Source organism: Scleropages formosus, chromosome 16 (assembly GCF_900964775.1).
Source record: "Scleropages formosus chromosome 16, fSclFor1.1, whole genome shotgun sequence".
Classification (NCBI taxonomy): Eukaryota; Metazoa; Chordata; class Actinopteri; order Osteoglossiformes; family Osteoglossidae; genus Scleropages; species Scleropages formosus.
The window spans coordinates 18,078,846-18,099,294 of NC_041821.1; the positions used below are offsets into that span (position 1 = coordinate 18,078,846).

At 44.4% G+C, this 20,449-nt stretch overlaps 2 protein-coding genes across 3 annotated transcripts in view; one reads left to right on the forward strand and one right to left on the reverse strand.

Moving 5' to 3' along the window:
- Window positions 1-1,099: 1,099 nt before the first annotated feature.
- LOC108933601 (integral membrane protein GPR137B-like) lies at window positions 1,100-8,917 on the reverse strand. 2 transcript variants are annotated; one of them, XM_029259188.1, is made up of 7 exons: window positions 8,480-8,917; window positions 6,713-6,762; window positions 5,636-5,678; window positions 5,266-5,415; window positions 4,835-4,963; window positions 3,656-3,777; window positions 1,100-2,904 (listed from the first exon to the last, which is right to left on the reverse strand). In XM_029259188.1, exons 1-7 carry the CDS (start codon window positions 8,837-8,839, stop codon window positions 2,793-2,795), a joined length of 966 nt encoding a protein of 321 aa, XP_029115021.1. In that variant the 5' UTR covers window positions 8,840-8,917; the 3' UTR covers window positions 1,100-2,792. The 2 variants fall into 2 exon arrangements, with proteins under 2 accessions (XP_029115021.1, XP_029115022.1); XM_029259189.1 differs by lacking the exons at window positions 1,100-2,904; window positions 3,656-3,777; window positions 4,835-4,963 and having other exon boundaries at window positions 4,970-5,415; window positions 5,636-5,858.
- An 8,795-nt stretch (window positions 8,918-17,712) lies between these two features.
- Window positions 17,713-20,449, forward strand: part of LOC108933558 (nidogen-1-like) — a 29,644-nt gene continuing 26,907 nt past the window's right edge. The window contains exon 1 of the mRNA XM_018750718.2: window positions 17,713-18,005. Coding sequence (XP_018606234.1) covers window positions 17,802-18,005 — 204 coding nt within the window. The 5' untranslated portion in view covers window positions 17,713-17,801. The remainder of the gene's footprint in view (window positions 18,006-20,449) is intronic.

Genomic DNA, 20,449 nt, shown 5'->3' on the forward strand with positions numbered 1-20,449 from the left:
TGAACTGAACGATAAGGTTGAAATAGTGATGGAAGTGTCAGCTCAGTTTCTCCCTGCTTTGTTTGTTAACCTTGAGAGCAGAGCAGGGTGTGACGTGTTCAGGGCTCTTACAGTGCAGACCTGCTTGAATGCACTAGGATATTCTTCAGTCCACGTGTTCTGAACTTTAGTTCCCAGTAAAACCACCGATTAGGGACACGTGCTGCAGATTCGCAATTCTGCTTCCAGCGAGAAATCTTTCTGCTTCTCGTATCCGTCTCATAAGGCTTAATGTCCTTCCACGTTTTTTGTTCATGGATCTTTGGTTCAAAACCAATGAGATCTTAAGCCTATGCTCTTCTCACAACCATCAGATGTGACCAAAGAGTCTGTCCTGTGTACGCCTGTGTATGTGACCCCTCCCTCCGCACATTCCATTGGAGACCATTGAGCTGCCTGATGATGCTGCGGTGCTATGTCGTTCCCTGCGTTGTTTATTCTCACCTGTAGAGCTGTGCAGTGTGATACTGCTGCGTCTCCAGAAATGAAGGAACCTGTTTTTGTGTTTATAGGCGACCAAGGGGACAGTAGCACTCTCTTGCCATTAACATGTAAACTACATGTTTTGGGAGGCATTACAGCATCCTCCGCAATCCACTGTCTGCCTTAACATTTAATTTTTTTTTAATTAAACGCTACAGCTTGCGTATAGTGACAAAATTGATTGTAAAATTTTGTCTCTGATGATCCCTTTGCTTTGCAGTGTTCTCCTTGCTGCCTTTTTACGTACTCCTGTAAAATCTTGATCTTGTACCATTTGTAAAAGAAGGAAATCCAGAAATTTTAAGTATATATAGTTGCACCTATATTGTTGTCTATATTTGTTGAGAATATTTATTTGAATGGAGGAATAAATATTTCTGATTGACATCCAGAATTCAGTCTGTTTCTTGAAAAACTATTTTTCCTGTATTTCATCCAAAGTTATGTGTGTAATTAAATTCAATTCTGGCAGAGATTTTAAACAGTGTATACATGTACGATTCTTAATTTTCCTTAACCAAACTTGGAAAAAATATTTGTAGTGGATACAGCAGAAAAAAATTAATACAAAGTGCACTTTATTCAATGCTCTTGTCAGTATGCACCACGACACATGGAAATACAAAAGCTGAAGGTGAAATGAGACGTGACATCTCTTCCTGCTTAGAAAATCAATAGACCTTTCTAGAACAACTGTAGTGAATTTTATTTTTTTTTTTTTAATCCATTGTCTGTGGAAAAAATAAATGGACAATCTTAACTGCCGTTGCATTCAACTGAAAAAAATTGATTTACCACATTAAACAGTTAAAAGCTTTATATTTCAGCATGTGATAGGAATGGTTTAAGTGGTAAATTTAGACAGGTTTGCTGTGCAAAATAACATTTAAATACTAAACAGCTTCTTACTGGAACATAGGAAAACATGAATGCATACACATACTTTGTATTCTGGATGTACATCCCTTTCCACAGGTTTGAGCTCATGGCTCACTGCTCCGTCTCCCTTAGAAGTAGGAGGGCACAGTGATTCCCCGGATGCTGCCAGCCATGTCAGTGGAAAGTACTGCATGGTGGGAGCTAGTGGCCTGTAGACCATGTATTGGCATGCAAAACCTTTCCGTTAAAATAATTCCACTCCCACCAACCCTGGCAGCCCAATCCCTACCAGAAGTACATCAGCCAAAAAGCTGGTGTGATGCAGGTACATAAACAGACTTTGTGCATTTTCTTACAGTTCCATTCATTTACACATGTAATAAATCTGACTGCCATATTTACTTTATTGTCTAAATAACAGGCCCTTGTTGTGGGTTATTGTGTACAAAATGAACTAGTGTTTTTTTTTTTATTATCAAATATAGTGTACAAAAATCATGCTCTCTTAAACCCAGCTAGAGGAGCTGCTTGTCAAAGGAAAATTTCTATTTATCCTTTTCTGTAGCTTATCTACATTTTGATATGACATTCTACAGCTTTCACAGATACTGTCTAGATATTGATATCTAGATACATTGACTGTATTGAAAACATTTGCTAATCATGTCAAGGTGATAACTGACTGGCCAGCACAGGTTCACAGGTTGTCAGTTTGTGCCCCTTCAACTAACCCTTTTTATTCTGTGTCAGTGTGACTTACTAGTACTAATTTTACAGATGTAGTGTAACAGATGCAGTGATCTTAAATGTAACCTACAAACTTATCTTACTTTAATATATACTGCTGATAAGTACTGAAGCATTTTACGTATATGATTGAAATGCTGTTTCTTTCCCTCTGATATGAGTAGTGTGAGAATAATATTTAGTTTATGCAGGTCAGTGGTCTTCAGTGCACTGTTTCAAGAGACAGTTCAGATTAATCAAGTTCTTTTCCCGAAGCTACAACACTGCAACCCAACTGCGGCAACTGGTGACTTGTTCATCTGTTGAGCATTTACTCCTCCGGTAGAAGTGAATACAAGAGAAGGTTGTGTTTGCATGTAGTGTGACGGTTTCAACGTGGAGTGGAGAGTTTGGTGAACTGTATCTGTGAAAGTGTGGTTGTGCATCGTGAAGGCAGTTCCGTTTCCCTCCCTTGCGCACATCGCCAGAATTCATCAAGCTCATCTGTATGAAGCTGCTGGCCGATGCCAAGCTCAGGAAGATCACCAGCATCGTGATATGGCAAATTGACACAAAACATTAGAATGCACAAGGAGAAGCCTTCCAGCAATGCTGGAAGGAGAGCTGCATGTTCCTGGATGCCCAGGTGCACATGGAGAGCCAGGTCAGTAGGGGTCCAGTTGCCCTGAGGCTGCAGCTGGGTGCAACTCTTCTGTACCAATGTAGGTCACAATGCCAGTGCTCTGGGTGCCCCAGTCATAAGATTCTGTGGGCAAACTGTAACAGAGGAGACATGACCGTATGCTAACGAGCTGCGATAAGGAATGTGAAGTGAACCTGTACTGACAGACTATGGTGAAACAGCAGCGGGGTAAGTGCTGTGCATGGTCAGGTACCCCCAATACATCTGATCCTCTTATTGTTAAAGTGTAGGTGGATATGTTGGATCAGCCTGTATGAAAGTACATACACAACAAGGACAAACTTATGTGCATGTTATTTTGTAACTTAATAAATGCTTTATTAGGAATACAGTTTGACAAGTGCTGCCAATATTTTCAAAAAGTACGTCCCTATAAGTGAGATAAGATACTACATTAAACGTCCACATGTATTATTCTTCCAAGGTCAGTGGCAGCAATTATTAAAGATTAACAATGGTTTGGGAGTCTTCAGATATTCCCTGTAGAGTTAGCCAATTCAAAGCACATACTTATCTGACACTTTACTGAACATCTTCCAATGTTAAGCTATGTACAATTATTTATTGTAATGACTTATTTTAGCTGTGTTTTTACTGCATCCATTTCCAGGTAAGGACCTTGATCAAGAGTACTACAACAGGAGAATCCCTGAATCATTAGAGGATTCATACTTGGGTCCTCCGAGTGCAAAGCAGCAGCTCTAACCACTATGCTACCTGCTGTCCCTTAACCATTTTTATCTCACAAGCTTCTATTTAATGTTTAGAGAACAGCAGTGTGTACTCATGGGATGGTTGGTCTTACACGGAGTGGCATCTGCTTACCTGGTCTGAACTCCTTGTGGAATGATGCTCCATGCAAGGTTGTCATCGCTGTCATAGCGGCGTGGGTTGTCAAAAAAGTAACCCCTTGAGGAAAAGAGGTGTCCAGGAATCCTAGATCCGCTCTGGAGAGAAATCACACGTAGTGCCATTCCACACAAATAGGTTAATAAGAATCTGTGAATACTAATTATAAGATGCAATAAAGTGTTGTTGATAAAAAAACTAAAATCATAAAGTAACTACAGCATCACCTGTTCCATGAAAAAGTATAATTGCCACTATGTGGCTTATATATCCCAAATACAACAGCAAACCTTTGCAGTACAGTTCCTGTAGCCATAGGATACGAACCTGGGACGTCACAATGCTAAGATTCCGGCAAAAAAGGTAGCCTGAAGTTAGCTGTGTATTTAATGTGTTGCTTCATTTATATCATACTAAATGATGTACTTTGTTGTTGTGGTGCTCAATAATTCCCATGTTCCCCTAGGTTCAGCTGGCTGCCCCTCTGTGGGAAATGAAAACAGCCAATAACTGGACAGTTTGATATGTGACCCATGTTGGCAGGACCCCTCATGGCTTCCGAAGGCCATTCAACTCTGGCCTGTGTAACCCCACCACGCCACCACCCCACCAGGGGAGTTCACAGGGTCAGAGCGAAACTCCTCACAAGACCACTATCTACCAGATACTGGTCTCTTTCTGTAAAACAGCACAAAAATGCCTTGCATGATCTCTGCTTTACATACCGTATTAACGAGTGTTAGTATTGCTTCTTGCGATTGAAGGAAACATGGGAACATGACCTTGACTTCTCTTTTACCAGTTACAAATGGTGATCTAAACGTGCTAAAGTCATCTCTTACCGCAATGTGTCTTCACAGGACACTTTTGGCACCTACTTCCTAGACAGTGCTTTATGATCTCTCCTGTAAAATAGTAAAACCTTTTGCCCTTGTTTTAGATATGTGGATGCATTTGCATTTTCTTGGCGTACTGGTCTTCATGCTCAAAGATGCACCTCAAATCTGGCTTTTCTGATTCCCTGCCGGATGAAGCTTTGTGAAGTTCCTCCTACTCAAATACATTGCTTTTCGGTGAGACACACTATTCCAGCTTGGGTGCGAAGAATGACCACAAGGCAGTCCATAACGTGGTAGAATTAGAGGTGCTCCTCACCTTGTCTTGCATTGGCCTGCGGACTCTGAAGAAGAACACCACCAGTGAGGTAGGCAGTAGCTCCCACACAAAGAGGACCACCCCGAATACGATGTAGCCCGCATCTCCCAGATTCGACTTGAGGTCAGCCTGTTTATAGAAGGACCACAGAGAAGCTGCAGCATTTCCAGGGTTTAATATGACAGGCACAGTACTACATTATACCATATGGTTAATGTAAAATGTTGTATGTGCTTGTTAAATGACAATTTCTTTGTTCATTATGACTTAGATGAAGATCCAATCAAATTTTAGAAGCCACTCAAAAGAAATCCAGATGCAGATCTCAACTGTACTTACAATATCACATGATGTACGGTTTACGGGTTGCTAGTTGTCATGAATGTACTTGTTTTACCATGTTATACCATGAGTGGCGTAGTCTGCGTTACCTGGTCAGATACATTATACCAGTCGTAGTCGAAGGAGTTGATGCTCTTGATGTTGGTGAGCCCTAGAACCACCAGATTGTAGCAGGCCCGCGATGTGTACAGGAGGATGACAGTGACCCCTATTACTGTCACCTGACACACTGATGTCCCCTAAAGAACAACAGGTAAAAACTTCCTTTTCTTTCCAAAAAAGCACCAATGCAGTATTTTATGACAGCATCAAAATGTGCTACATTACCATCAGCTGGTCTGCTTTATTTATTTATTTATTTTTTTTTTACCTGTAAATCACCTGTAAATGCATTCCAAAACTCCATAAGTGCTCATCTGACCGTTCACATGATGTGCCCTTTGGACCCAGAGTCCTCACCTTGGATTCCAGGTAGATATTGGCTAAAGACATCTTGGCGATTCTGTAGAGGCAGAGGGAGAGGGAGACGGCACAAAGCACGAAGAGGCTGTCATTGATGGCCACGCGCACCAGCACGATGGTCTTAACCTCTGCAGTGGTCATCTTCACCAGCAGAGCACACGTGAGGTTCACCACCAGGAACACCAGACTGATGCCCAGGAAGACCAGGTACAGGGGCAACCTAGGATGTCCGTGGAGTTGGGAAAGCAGCAACGTGGAAATGGGTACAAGGGACAGGGAAACCGTCAACATCTTTTGGGTTTAGCAGGCCAAGATGTCTTGACCAGTGGTGTAAAACATGCAGCTCGAGGGCTGCATACGGCCTACTCTTTCACCTCCTTTCACCTCTATATTCTATACCTACCACAGGTATTACATGGTAGGTATCACATTGGAGCTGTACAGGAGCGATTAAATTATTAATTTATTAATTCTTTATTACCGTTATAGCCAAACTATCACAGAAACCATCCTTTGTAATTGCAAATGTAAGCTCACCAGATGCTGACAAACATGTTTATGTAATGTATTTGTTGCTTCCTTGTGTCCAATTTCGCAGAAGTTCACTATGAGACATGCAGCTGGTATTTAAGATGAAACACTTCTTAATTTGCTCTCTCCACACGGTCCACCGTTTCATTGCAAGTCATTAAAACATAATAAAATACACTGGCATCCCATTCACAGTGTTCCCAGTATCAAGCCCAATGTTTCCAGGGTAGAGAAACACTGAGATTCTGCACTGCATGAGCTGTTGATGATAATGGACTAAGGTCTTACAGAGAATTCTTATACATCCATTGTAGCCTTATATGATGTTTTCAACAGAACCTAAACTCTGAATAATTTCTGGGATTAAGCTGTATTACTAAAATTTTATTGACTATGACGAAGTGGGTGAACAATTCCAAGCTACAGACAGACTTCTGGTTCCAACTGTGTTCGCAAACTGACGTACAAGTATAAATCAAAAAGCACATTTTACATACACACGCTACTGAAAATATCAAGCAGTGTATATATACTGTGCACTACCTGTACTTGAAGAGTTCGGGTGAATACTTGGACTTCGCCTTGAACACAACCTGTTTGATTGAAAGATTTGAAAAGGAAAAAAAAAAAAATGGTTTTAGGTAACATTTTAAGCTTTGTGCTTTTTTCTTTGGGTAAATACCGGCAAACATGGTGTTCCTGCTGTCACTTAGCTCACTGTGCTCATCTAGGCCTTCATGCTTACTTGGAATAAGTGGAAAAAGCAAACTGGGAGTGTAGGTGAAAAAATATACGGAACACATGCGGGCTCTGAAGAGAGGTTTGGGAGCGATGGGTGTACTGGGACATATCGTGGCATGTACTAAATACGATGTAATAAAAAGCACATCGACACACACAGCGTGTTTTTTTGTGCTTGACCTGTTTTTTTTTTTTTCTTCTTTTTAAATCTTTTGTGATACATGGCAGATCTTTCAAATTTTATGGGAAGCAGCGGTTTGGGGAAACGTAAGGTTTCCGTGTTTTTGAACATTTGTGTTTTTCTTTGTTCCCCTGTTACAGCTTTTCTCAAAGCGGTCGAGAATAATGTTCCGACCTGTAATTACGTTTACGTTTTCATTTATGCATTTGACAGAGTATGCTTTTATACGGCTCAGAGTAAACAAAAGTGCATTAACAACAGAGGGCTAAGATACGTACACTGGATTACTGAAGCACAGCTTGTTTGCTTAACAGCCCTTGTCATCGCATACATATTGAAACGTCTACGTCTTGAAGTGACAAAAAATTAGGAAAATAGGCAGGCGAAAAGCTTGGTGGTGAAGCACTAACTGGCAAAGGAGTTGAGAGATCAAGAAAGAAGTTGGTTCCAAAAAAATGACTTTTGAGACCCTACTTGGATACCGGAAGGGCTTCAGCACTTCTGAGGGAAAGAGGGAGCTCATTCCACCACATCAGGGCCGAGACTGAGAAACTGTGGACTTTAGATTATCGAACCGGTTGGGAGTGGGACAAGCAGGTGGACAGAGTTGAACAAGTGGACCGTCCTTGCTGGTTTGTTTCACTATTTTATTGGTTGGTGGAAGAGGTCGCTCATACGAAACGTACTCTAATCGACATTGCCCAAACGTTCATAGTGACAGATTTAATCATAGTCACACGTTCATTCAAGCCGACCGACGTTCCTGCAAGCGACACACGGTCGTGCCCTGTCATCACACCCGGGCATCCCCTGCGATCCCCGTCAGCCACTCGTGAGTCCGGTGCCCTCAGCAAGACTGGACCCGTCCCTTCCCAGGATGTGTTCGCTGTCACCTGGGCTAAGGTAAAGCTCCTCTCCACCTGTGGCACCTGCTGGCGCAGAGGGAAGGTTCGACTGAGCGCACCGAGCGTCGTGTGAGAACAGCGGTAGTGCGACGGGGGTGTCCGGCCTGAATAGAGCGAACAACGGTGCACCTCGTTCGTCTCTATTCATTTAGGCTGACGACAATCTTGAGCTCCCTTTCTTTTACATTTACCTAATGATTAGTTCATGGTAAGTACCCTCCCTCATCGATTGTACTACAGCAGGCGCTGGGGTTCAAAACTGGGTCGTCTAGGTCCAAAGGAAGTGGCTCTTGCACCTGCTGTGATTTATGCTCATAATATGATCTGTGACACCACCACGCGACACCTTCTGAGAGCTTGGGTTCATTTCAGACGTTCGAAGCCACGCCGGGGTGACGCCCCAACCACGCCCCAACCACGCCCGCCACGCCCCCGCCACGCCCCACCCCGCGTTCCCGACCCGCCACAGTGAGAGCGGCTTACCTGAGCGAAGTACAGATTCATCAAGCTGAGGGTGAAGAACTGCAGGCACACGGGGAAGCAGTAGAGCAGCCAGAAGGAGAAGGGCCCCAGCGCGTTGGCTGTCACGAAGCTCCGGAAGTAGAAGGAGAAGAGGACGGCGCGCAGAGCGGCCCACAGCAGGCACAGGAACAGGAAGACTGTCTGGTAGCTGAGGCGCTTGTGCCGGTAGCGCAGCACGAGCCACAGCTGGGCGTAGACGAAGGCGAAGAGCACCGAGTAGAAGATGGTGTAGGCCACGGTCAGGCCCAGCTTCACGTAAGGGGGAACGGCTGGGCTCAAGGTGGGCGGCGGGGGCAGCGACTCGTTCCCCGGTGGCTCCATGGCGGCTGATGATGATGGCTCCCTCCGCTCGCGCCCCAGCCGGGGGGGGTGTGCGCGAAGCTGCGGCTGAGCGGCGGCTGAGCGGCGCTCTTCCCTCAGAGCCGCCGCCGGTGCTCCCGCGCAGCCTGTCTCCTCTCCATCGTCGGGGGAGAGGGGCAGCGAGAGAGAGAGGAGCTGGAGAGGGCGGGGGAGGGGCCTAGTGGCAAGGGAGGGGGCAGGGGAGGGCCCTCGGCGAAGGAAAACAAGCTTCGCTTCCTGCTGCAGCCCGGTGCCGGCAGGAAGCAGTGATGCACCGGGGGGCTCGCAGGAAGCCCCTCCCCTCCCCTCCCCTCCCCTCCCAACGGCTCTTCCACAGCACTCAGCATCTCCGAGTTGTCGCGGAGCAGCCCGTTGGAACCCGATTGGAGCTGCCCCCGCTCCGGCCTCCGCGCGATGGGAATGCACAACGAATGCCTGAACGAAGGGGGAAAAAAAAATGAAGAAACTAATGAATCAATAAATGAACGAATAAATAAAGCTGTTAATCCCAGAGGGAAATTTCAAAACGGCGCATCTTGCGGCTTGATTTTGAATGCAACAGTTCCTCTGGCACCATGATCATCTTCCTGGAAGAAGATAATAATTATTGCTCTGTTCCTATCTATCTTTGCCATAAATATATATATATATATATATATATATGTATAAGTTTATATTTTCGGTTCACTTAGACAACTTTCTGAACTCTTCTTGCCATTTCTGTGTAATTTTTCTTCATTCAGGGAATCTTACCTCGAATATACAACACGAGATCAGACGTAAAAATGTCGCATCGCAGAAACCTTTTGACATTATGCTTATAGTATGATTACTAAAATCAGGGAAGAAAGATTCCAGTTGAAAAAACTAAACAATTATGGTATTTAGCACTGCTGAATTCATCATTTTGTTGCAAATATGTAGACCTTGACTGGATGTCGTCATTCATTCAACGTACACAGTATATAAGATGTTGTATGAAGTATGCATTATGATTATGAAGTAATGTGAAAGGTGAAAGTAAGAAAGTAAAAGGGAAAATGATTTGATTTCTGATTTTTTTTTTTTATTTCTATGAACTGGGTCACGGAGAAACAGGCAGCAGAGACAGTACACACGGAAACTGCAAATACATCCGCATACATAGAGCAAGGGCTGAAAGTCTCAAGGTTACAGCATCACAGATTTGATCACATACATAGCTGTATATAATAATTTTTTGAAGTCTTTATCATGCTGTTATCCTTCCAGCAGCTGCTTTACAAACTCCTTTCCCTTGGAGATTCATTGCCATGCCATAAAAATTTGCGTGGAGTATATTTCTTCCGAACACCACTCTAACTAGCGCTGTATATATTATATATATTATTAAATATGTGGTCAACTCATTAAATATTTAACTTTCTCCTGCTAGAAAAAAATTATACGCAATCTGTTTGACAAGTCAAATGAATTGTGGGCTGTGAGGTGACCCTTTTGGAACTTTGACAGCTGCACTGATCATCCCTATGGAATATTATAACCGTTTGCCCTCGTCTTGTATTATGTATGTGCATGTATTTGCAATGTCTCCGTTCCCGTCTCTGTGACCGGGTGCTGTTCATTTCATGCGCATCGCTATTTTAACTGAAGATGAAAACGATTTAATAGTGACCCCAAGTGCTTCTGCTCTTCATTTATGAAATGTTACCATGCATTGCAAGGCAAACATAGCCCTGGGGTGCGGTGGCACAGTGGGTTGGACCGGGTCCTGCTCTCCAGTGGGTCTGGGGTTCGAGTCCTGCTTGGGGTGCCTTGTGACAGACTGGTGTCCTGTCCTGGGTGTGTCCCCTCCCCCTCTGGCCTTGTGCCCTGTGTTGGTCGGTAGGCTCCTGTGACCCTGTATGGGACAAGCGGTTCAGAAAGTGTGTGTGTTTTCAGGAATTCTGTCTGTGAAAGGAAATGGGAGAACTTCATTAAGAGTGCGGTGTTAATGGACTCTTGAATCCCAGCTGAGAGAAAGCAGTGAAATGAGATCAGTGATGTGCAGCAGCAGGTTCTGTTGTCTTTGGAGATGTCTGCTGTTTTCTTTCCTGAGTCCAGGGGACATCTGCTTTGAAGCCCCCGTGAGGACGTCATCATGGTTTCGTTTTGCTCTCTCAGCTCTTTCTTTGCTGGTATCTAAATATCTGCACCACAGCCGGCCTGCTGGGAGAACAGGCAGCACCAGCTTTTAAACCTCAGCGGTATGGTGGCACAGCAAGTAGCACTGCTGTCTCACAGCGCCTGGGTGGTGCGAGAGGGTGTGGGTTCGATCCCTGCTTGGTCTGTGTGGAGTTTGCATGTTCTCCCCATGTCTCTGGGTGCTCTGGTTTCCTCCCATAGTGCAAAGACATGCTGTTCAGGTTCAGCCATAGTGTGTGAGTGACAGAGAGAGAGTGTGTGTGTGTTCTACTGATGTATGGATGAGTGACCCAGTGTAAGTAGTGTATCTAGCAGTGTAAGTCACCATGGTGAATAAGGTGTGTGGGCTCATAACACAACATACAGTTAATTGGAAGTAGCTTTGGAGAAAAGCATCTGCTAAATATGCAAATGTAAACCTGGTCCTGAAGACACAGAGCCTGAATCACACTGTTAATGTAGAACTAAAAGACTAAGATGAACCCTCATACTTGGGGCAGCTGTTGTGCAGTGGCACTGCTTGGTGTTTCAAAGTATCCCCATGGAAATTTTCAATACCTTTTTTTCCTGCCATGTTCTTGGACAAGTGAAATGAAGAAGAATCGTAACAGAAACATTTCAAGCTTGTGTGTGTGTTTTTTTTAAAACCTTTTTTTTTTAGGCCAAAACTAATTCTACCAGAGAAGGGGTGCGATGGTGCAATGGATTTGGCCGGGGTCTGTTCTCCGGTGGGTCTGGGGTTCGAGTCCCACTTGGGGTGCCTTGCGACAGACTGGCGTCCTGTCCTGGGTGTGTCCCCTCCCCCTCCAGCCTTATGCCCTGGGTTAGCTTCCAGCTCACTGCAACCCCGCTTGGGATAAGCAGTTTCAAACTCTTTGTGTGTGTGTGGTTCTACTAGAAGCGTCACTTTAAAGCTTGTTTAGCCCTTATAGACAACAGTAAGTGGCTATGGTGGACCACACTTGAACACTGTACAACATGGCACATGGGTCCATGTTCTGTATCAGAAGCAAAGCACTCTGGTCCTGTGCATGTTGGTGGTCACTTAAGCTGGTAAACTTTGAACATCTGGATCACACTGTCACCTCTAATCGTTTGGTGTAATATCTCATCCAAATGTGCGGCACTTACCAGGTTACAGGCAGGAGAAAGGAACAACAAACAGAATGTGGCGCCATCACATTCTACCCTGCATTTTCCACCTCGCTGTGTTTTTCCATGTGTCCAATGGAGCGTGTGTGTGTGTGTGTGTGTGTGTGTGTGTGTGTGTGTGTGTGGCGGCGGCGGCTTTCTCCAGTTCCAACCCTTGGTCATACACTGAGTAAATACATTTTTTGGTTCCAGTCAAAGCACCAAACTGTGCACTTGTGTTAAAAATGTGAAAACAGGTAAAAGTAACACCTTGAAGTCAATATACGTTCGATATTCGACTGTTTTATTGCTGGACCCAGGAATGTGTTTGTTACTTTTGAAAATACGTATGAAATAAAATGCTGATCACAGAGCTGAGGGTAGTACTGTATCGTTTCGGAGCGGCTCAGCTGTTTGTGATGCTTCACCTGCCAGCTGCCGCATTTCATTGTCGCACAACCACGGTCCGCTCAGAGCCTGCGGCGACGGAGACACGACTTTGGCTTTTTGACAAGAAGCTCCTTGTCGGAACACCGAAGACTTCCTTCGTCTTGCAGCCTTTTGTACGGATGAGGTTTGGCATTTCTTCTGCATCTCGGTGATAAGAGCATTTTGTTCGCTGACACTTTGTTCTGTGCTAAGTGTAATCATCTAAAGCTGAATATTACACTGGAAAAATCAAGGTTAAGTACCATGGTCATGGTGGAATCAAGAGGACTGCTCCTGGGACCTGCTCCAGCATCCTTCAGATTCTAAGTGTTCCTATGCTGCCGTCACGCTACCTACTGTCCATGTCTTTGTGGACTTGGACTGCTGTGGTTTCTGGGGATGTTAAGGTCGATTTCAAAGTTGATGCCATTTGGCCTGTTATCATTTTGATGTGAAAAATGACGGCAGAAAAAGTACGGCAGGCTAGGATACCGTGACTCCAAAGAGTATACATCATGCTGGGAAAAAAAATGATTCTCATATCCACTTTTTCTAAATAAGGGCTTGGACAACATCAGCGCGCAGTTTCCCAGACCAGGCACAGCTGTTTGACTCCGCTCTCTAGGAGTTATGGGTAGGAGGGGCAGAGGGCACCAAAATGTGACATTACTAGGCAGTAGCGCTGTCTGAAGGAGGCACAACGCACGGCCCGTCAACGTCATTCATCAAGAGGGACTTACAAGAAGGTCAAAGCCAAGACAGCCATGTTCCCATAGTGCTGGATGTGATTCAGTCTCCCGTGGACCTGTCTCCCTCAAGTTTTCGTAAATTACGAGTCCTGTAGTGCAGCTTACAGCTAGACATGGTATGACATGGACTGAGTTTTCAGTGTGCGAGAGCCCGACCAATCAAACGTTTTATTGCATTTGGCGGCACGTCGTGTTTCTGTGCTGTAGCAGTCGAGACAATTTTTCCTAATTTTTTCCGCGTACTCAGTTTCTATCCCTGTTTAGTGAACAACATTTCTAGTCATACATTTCTTGAACATCAAACACCAGCTCCTGGGTGATGTTTTCCCTCTAATTCTTGTCTTTTATTATCAAAGCATTACCTCCTAGGTACAGTGATCGAAGTGACCATGAGATGGCAGCACTGAGCTGTTCTTATTCCCACTAAGAGAGGTTTCATTTCCAAGGAAAACTGGGAAACGCTCCTATTCCTACTAACATTAAAAAGGATTTACATTTGCATTTATTCACTTAGCAGACACTTTTCTCCAAAGAAACTTACATTGGATACTATGTAGTGTTATGAGCCCACACACCTTATTCGCCAAGGTGACTTACACTGCCAGATGCACTACTTACACTGGGTCACTCATCCATACATCAGTGAAACACACTCTCTCTGTCACTCACACACTATGGGGAAACCTGTACAGCATATCTTTGGACTGTGGGAGGAAACCAGAGCACCTGTAGGAAACCCACACAGACACGGGGAGAACATACAAACTCCACACAGACTGAGCGGGGATCGAACTCACGTTCTCTCCCACCACCCAGGCGCTGTGAGACAGCAGTGCTACCAGATTTATCTCAGCTTGTTGCCTGATTTATATTATTTTATCACAAATTAAAAAGTAGATTGATTACCCTCCGTCTGTAATCACTTTTCCACCCATCTGATCATTTTCAGTCATTTTGAGTCATCAATCCACCTGAACTGTATGTCTTTGGACAGTGGGAGGAAACCAGAGCACCCGGCAAAAATCCACACAGACATGGGGAGAACATGCAAGCTTCACACGGACTGAGCCAGATTATAACCCTGTGTCTGAAGAGCTCTGTGAAGCAGTAGCGCTACTTCTTGTGTCACTGTGCTGCCCGGTAACCACTTTTGCCATGTCTTAATTATGTATTAATTATTCTAATGAGAATCATCTGATTACGAGTCTCTTTTCACAGGTTGTAATAGGGAGCCTGACCTGTCTATTTCTTAAAATTATTTACACACACAAGCGGTTGTTGACAATGGTTGGTTGGGTGGTGTCGTAGTCTGACCAGGTATACCTTTATTTGTGTTCATGGTCCAACAGATGAATTAGGACGTTTGTGAGACGTAGTAAATATACCTTGTTGTGCCATAAGAGTGCAATCTAAATAAACAGGGCTCCATGCAGCAGGAGGACGAGGAACGTGGTTGATGGTTGATGACTGTCTAAGAAGTGTCCGGGGACTCCGTGCGACAAATGCATAATAATTGTACAAAGTGGAGATACGAAGCTGTCTTTTCCCGAAACGTGGTGACTAGAGAGACTTAATGAAATCTGGCGCAGTAGGCTGTCACACCAAGGTTCAACACAAGGTACTGCAGGAGCATCTAAACTTGGGGGCTGCAAGGCCATCGCAGCGCACAGTGTGAAAAAGTAGGGAACGCTCAAAAGCGTCATTGTGCTCAGGGAGAAACACCAGTGAAAACGGGAGTTCACACTCCACTCAACACCTGTGGGCAGCGGGCGGATTAATATTGCCTTCTGTCCCAAGGACACAAGTTCAAATCCCACCTTCTGCTGCTCTAGCCTTGAGCCAGGTGTTCCCTTAACTTGCTCCAGTAACAGTTACCCTGCTGTCTAGGTAGGTAAAGAAGTTTCGAGTTTCTTAGGAAAAACTCCCCCGCCCTCCAAGCGCACTTGTCCCAGTATTTACCCAATTCCTTTAATTTCATTAACTTTTTTTGTTCAATTTTTTTCCCTTGGGGTAACATTGCTGCATCTGCGGTCAGTTTTCCCCTCATGCAGGGTTTCGTCATGTCGCCGTTCGCCGCAGGTGGTGCAAACGCAGACAAACAGGCTTTACTGAATCAGCGAGACCCAGCGACATTGTCTCATTCCAGATGTGACATCCCTGTTATTGTATGATGTATGATCCTGTTCAGAGTAAAATATTTCAGGATGTGCCTCTAAATTGATACATAAATATAAATAATAAAACCTAGGTGTCAGGTTGCCAAAAAAAAACAAAAACAAAAAAAAAAGCTCAAGAAGCTGTGTTTTTATTGTCAGGGACTCTGAAAAAGACAAAAGCTGCCCTTTTCTTTGCACCATTACTCTTAGAGTGAACATAATCATTCAAAAAAAAAAATGTACCCGTTGCCGTTTGCCATTTTTAAAAATGTTTCATACAACCGTGTGCACGTGTCATTTTAATCTTATGTTCTACAGATCCTTTTGGATTTGTCTTTGCTGAAGGCAGAAAACTTTTTGGTCATAGTTGCATAGATTTCCTCTCCAAATAGTTGCAAGCACATCCTAGTTCACCCTAAAATAGTCAACAATGAGTGGATTAATGAAAATGTGGACTGATTAATGAAAAGTGTATTAACTGCTGTGGAAATGGGGGAGGCCCACTAACAGGGGATGGGTTTGTGTCTGTGTGTACAGGGTCTCAGCAGAGGGCGGCAGCTCACAGGCAAAGGGGCTCACGCTCCGTGTTCAGCTTCTACCGTTATTTCCACTGTAGTAGAAAGTGTGCGGAGGGCTGTACAGGCTCCTGATTTTCCCCCACTGTTCATCCATGTCGCTTCAATGTGTAATTTCGCCCCAAAGACCAGTCCTCGGAAGGAGCGTCGCATGAGTCCCCTGGATTTTACGTGGCCTCAAGTCACGACATCTAAAAATATGCACGAAGTTCTCCTACTAAGGCACAGCTGCAGTGTCTCTTCTGTGCTAACTAGTGCAGAAATGCTTTTATTATTCGTGGCAGCTCAGTCCATATTTGGGTGGATGTTGCAGAGAGCTGAACCGGAAGACCGCTGCAATGTGCGTAAGTCTAAGTGCATCCGCAGCGAAATGTCCATGACTGTTTTGAGCAGTCATGTGTGTTCGACAGCTGCGGACAAAGAGAAATCACATCGTCGTGCCGCATGGTTCTCGCTGGCCCGCGAAACACCGATTCAACGGCAACTCGAGGACCTCTGGAGCTGCCAAAGAAAAGCACATGGTCACAACAGGATATGTACAGGAACATGTAATTACAGCTTTTCTCCACGCTTAAAGTTATTACGAGTTTTATGGCAAACCCGTGTTTAGCAACCGTTTGCCGTGTATGCAACATCTAATTCTCAATAAATCAGGAATTTCACCCTGCAGAAATCGAGGGGAGTGTAAAGGGAAGATGGGTTCAGTCCGTCTCACTTGGGTAACATTTGAAATTTGATAATTATGTCATAACATGTAATAACATACCCCTCCACTACACTCGAAAATACTTACGCAGTGGTTTCTGCACCCTAACCACCACATCCGACTGAACTTTACTGACACACAAAGTTATGTGTTCTTTGACGATTTTTATGTTTAATATTGCAACAGTTCTGAACAATGGTCTTGGTCCATTCTTGGTGGAATGTACTCTCTGTCCCTCAGAACTGCTGAATCCTGTCCAGCGCTCAAGAAGGGTCTGAAAACTCAAGTGTTTCCGACCAATTTCCCTCCCAAGCCCTTGAAACTTTCGGAAGTTAGGTCTATACCAGGGGCTGATTTTTCTAATCTTTTCTTGCTGTTTGAATATCTCTTCTATAGGTGTGTGTGACAGCAGGGGTGCCTCAACTATGCTGAGTGTTTATCTAATGCCTCTGTCGGTGAAAAGCACTTTGTTTATTCCGAGTTGCACCTCGTTCGGAGGTCTTGCTAAATGTAAATGCAGAAATGCATAATGAAAACGTACAGTAAAATACCGCAGACTTCCAAAGAGACGACGCAACTGCATCACAAGGCACCAGACTGAGGCGAGGGCATGAACGTTGTGGGGCCTTCATACGAAGAACTTGCCTGCATGAAGTCTGTGCTCCAAATCGGAGTATGTTGCGCGTACCGTCACGGCCGAAGCATCACTTTTCGTCGGCTCCCATCCTGGAAGCGGTGAAGAAGAGGCATTCTAGAAGAATGAAGACATTTCCTCTAGATTAAGAAGCGGGTGCGAGAGGCCGTCCGGGGTCTCCACCAGAAGAGCGCAGCTGGATCGCAGCGTGATGCTGCATGGCTCCGTGTGGGACGGCCCACGGGTCCCCTCTCTCCGCCCAGTCCACTCCACTCCACTCCATCCTGAGTGATTCTGTCCCATGAACTTCTCCTCCTACTTGAGACACACCGTCCAGGGAGCGTGAAAGGCCAGCGCAGGACACACACATTGACATTGATTGTGCTGTCGCCGTTTTAAGGATGTCTCTGCATACATGGCTGCAGCTGTGCATAGCGGCGCTGAGCGTGTGTGTGAGGGCCATAGATCGGACAGAGCTCCTCCGGTACGGAGAGCACACCGGAGACCGATCGCTCGAACCCGGGGCCGGGACCGACCAGAGGAGCCAGCAGCTCGCGCTGGACAAACCTCTCCACTTTTACCACGGCAAATTCCACAGTGTGTTCGTAAGTACCCGGAACGGGGCAGTTACTGAAACAGCCAGGGCGAAGCGGTTCGTGAAGCGTTAGAAGAAGCGCGTACTGGTGCGGCGCTCGGAGGGGGCGACGCGGGCGAAGCGGGCGAAGCGCGTGCAGAGACCGTTAAGACACAGCGCGTGCCTAAGGTTTGAGCGCCGGTCTGTTTTTATGTTTCCCTTTTTTTTATTTTTTTTGCGTTTTATTCAGTCTCAAGTGTATTTTCTGCGTACAGTGCGGAAGGGAAGTTTTTTTTTTTCTTATTTTGGGCTATAACTTTGCATATTCTCTTTTAAAATGATTCAGGGGCGACGCGTTTCCCTTAATGACGTGATTTTTGTCGATTTTTTTTAAAAACCAAACACAGTTAAGGTGGCTTTTACGCCCTCCTTCGTGGAATTAGGAAGATTATGTTTTTAAATGAAAGGTTAATGCTTTTTTTCCAGTTAATTTAGCAACTAGTTTGTTGATTGAAAGCTGAGCTTAAGTTAATCTTCACGATCAGACACGTCTTCGGTCTCCGTGATGAAAAGTCATTAAAAAAGCCTAGCTAGTGCCGATACGAGTTTGAAAATTTCGTGTTATATTTATTAATCTGGGTTATTACTTTCTGTCCAGGGTTATTTGTGGCATCTCTGGTGATGAACATCAGAACCGCTGTTCCCTTCTGCAGTGACCCTCCGTGTGTATGATTTCAACATTTTCACCACACACACAGCCCTGGCTGAAGTGTAAATACTAATACAGCGTGCTGCACTTTCCCAGCTTTACATTTACATTTATTCATTTAGCAGACCCCTTCTCTCCAAAGCGACGTGCATGTCAGAGAGAAGTGCAAGGAAGGAGTGTATTTCAGCCACAGAAGGACTCGAGATTTCTATGGTCGCGTGACTAGAGTAACATAATTAATTTGTCACAATCCGTAAATAAGTACACCTCACAAAGGTTTAGCCATTACTGAACAATTTTTTCTTGTCAAAAAAGGATTAAAAAAACATTTTGACGTTTATCATGCACTTCAGGGGAGAGGTGAGGAAACATGGAGCTTGCTTGAGGATTAAAGTGTAAATTCTGATTATGAATTTATGAATCCGTCGGATTATGAAAAGTAAGATGGGAATGGGTGTGGAGCATGAGAGAGGGAACTCCTCCTTTGGTGGCCGAACACAGCCCTGTGTGTTGGTCCCCTTGGTCTTTCCCCCTGCAACTGGATGTAAGGAACAGCTTCATTTCCGCTGGCCTTGGGTCTGGGTCACAGAGTTTTCGCCGCGCCCCTGTTTCAGACATACGACTTCCCGGATTAACGGCGTTTTCAAGGGTGTGCTTCTGTAGCGGGTCATTTCCCAGTTTCAAAATAGTTCTGTCTGGGATATGAGTTTTCTGCTCAACTCACAGAACATCCATATGACTTCACAAGGCTTTCAAGACTTGTTGAACTTCACAGCTCACCCTCAACATTACAGTGGACTGTGAATCTCAAAACATCACAGAATGTTACCTCTTGATCTTTCTTCTCAAACAGCACATCCTTACAGTTTTCACGAAGGGATGGAATTTGGTAGAACACCGTTACTGGAAATGTCCTTCTTACTCCACATGCTGCTTGTAGACGATTTCCAATGGGTCATTTCACAAGGCCTGGATTACCTTAATCTTGAAAAAGTCAATACTTTAAAGAATGCAGCACTGAACAGCATCGCATGTTGCCACAAGTTTCTCAGACTTCCAGAAGAAGATGTATTGTCTTCTTTTTTCACCATGTCTAGATAGGGAACTCATGTTTGAAATTCCCAGAAGACAACACAAGAGGGAAGCCCTTATTATACCATGTGGTCAGACTTGTACTTCAAAGTCAGCACCACTTTAACTCAAGGATGATAGGCATCAGCTGTGGACAAAAAAATGTGTGGTATATTGAATTATATTTAATGAATTTGAATGAACGACTGTGTTATACAGGCCAACACTTAGAAGATCCATGCATCTACCTAGAAGATTGATCACGTTTGCAAAGCTTTTAAATAAAATTACCATGTTTCTTACAAAATAGTATAATTCCAACTCCTTATAGGATCAGTTAAGAATAATTACTGTATATGTTGAGCTCCCTTCCACTGGGAATTTGTATATTCTTTCTGTGTTTGTGTCAACTCCTACTTCTCTAGTTTCCTCGCTTTGTTGACAGATATTAAGATTATGTGGACTGGTCACATCAATCTGACAGTGGGGTTTCTGAGATGTCCTAGATGAGGACTAATTCCACCTCTGTGCTTGTTGTTGCCAGGATAGTTTCCAGATCTGTCTACTGGAAAATGCAGGATCTAGATGGATGGATGGATGGATGGATGGATGGATGGATGAATGAATGAATGAATGAATGAATGAATTTTTATCTCCAGACATAGTAAGAACAAAAAGAATGTTCCATTCCAGCT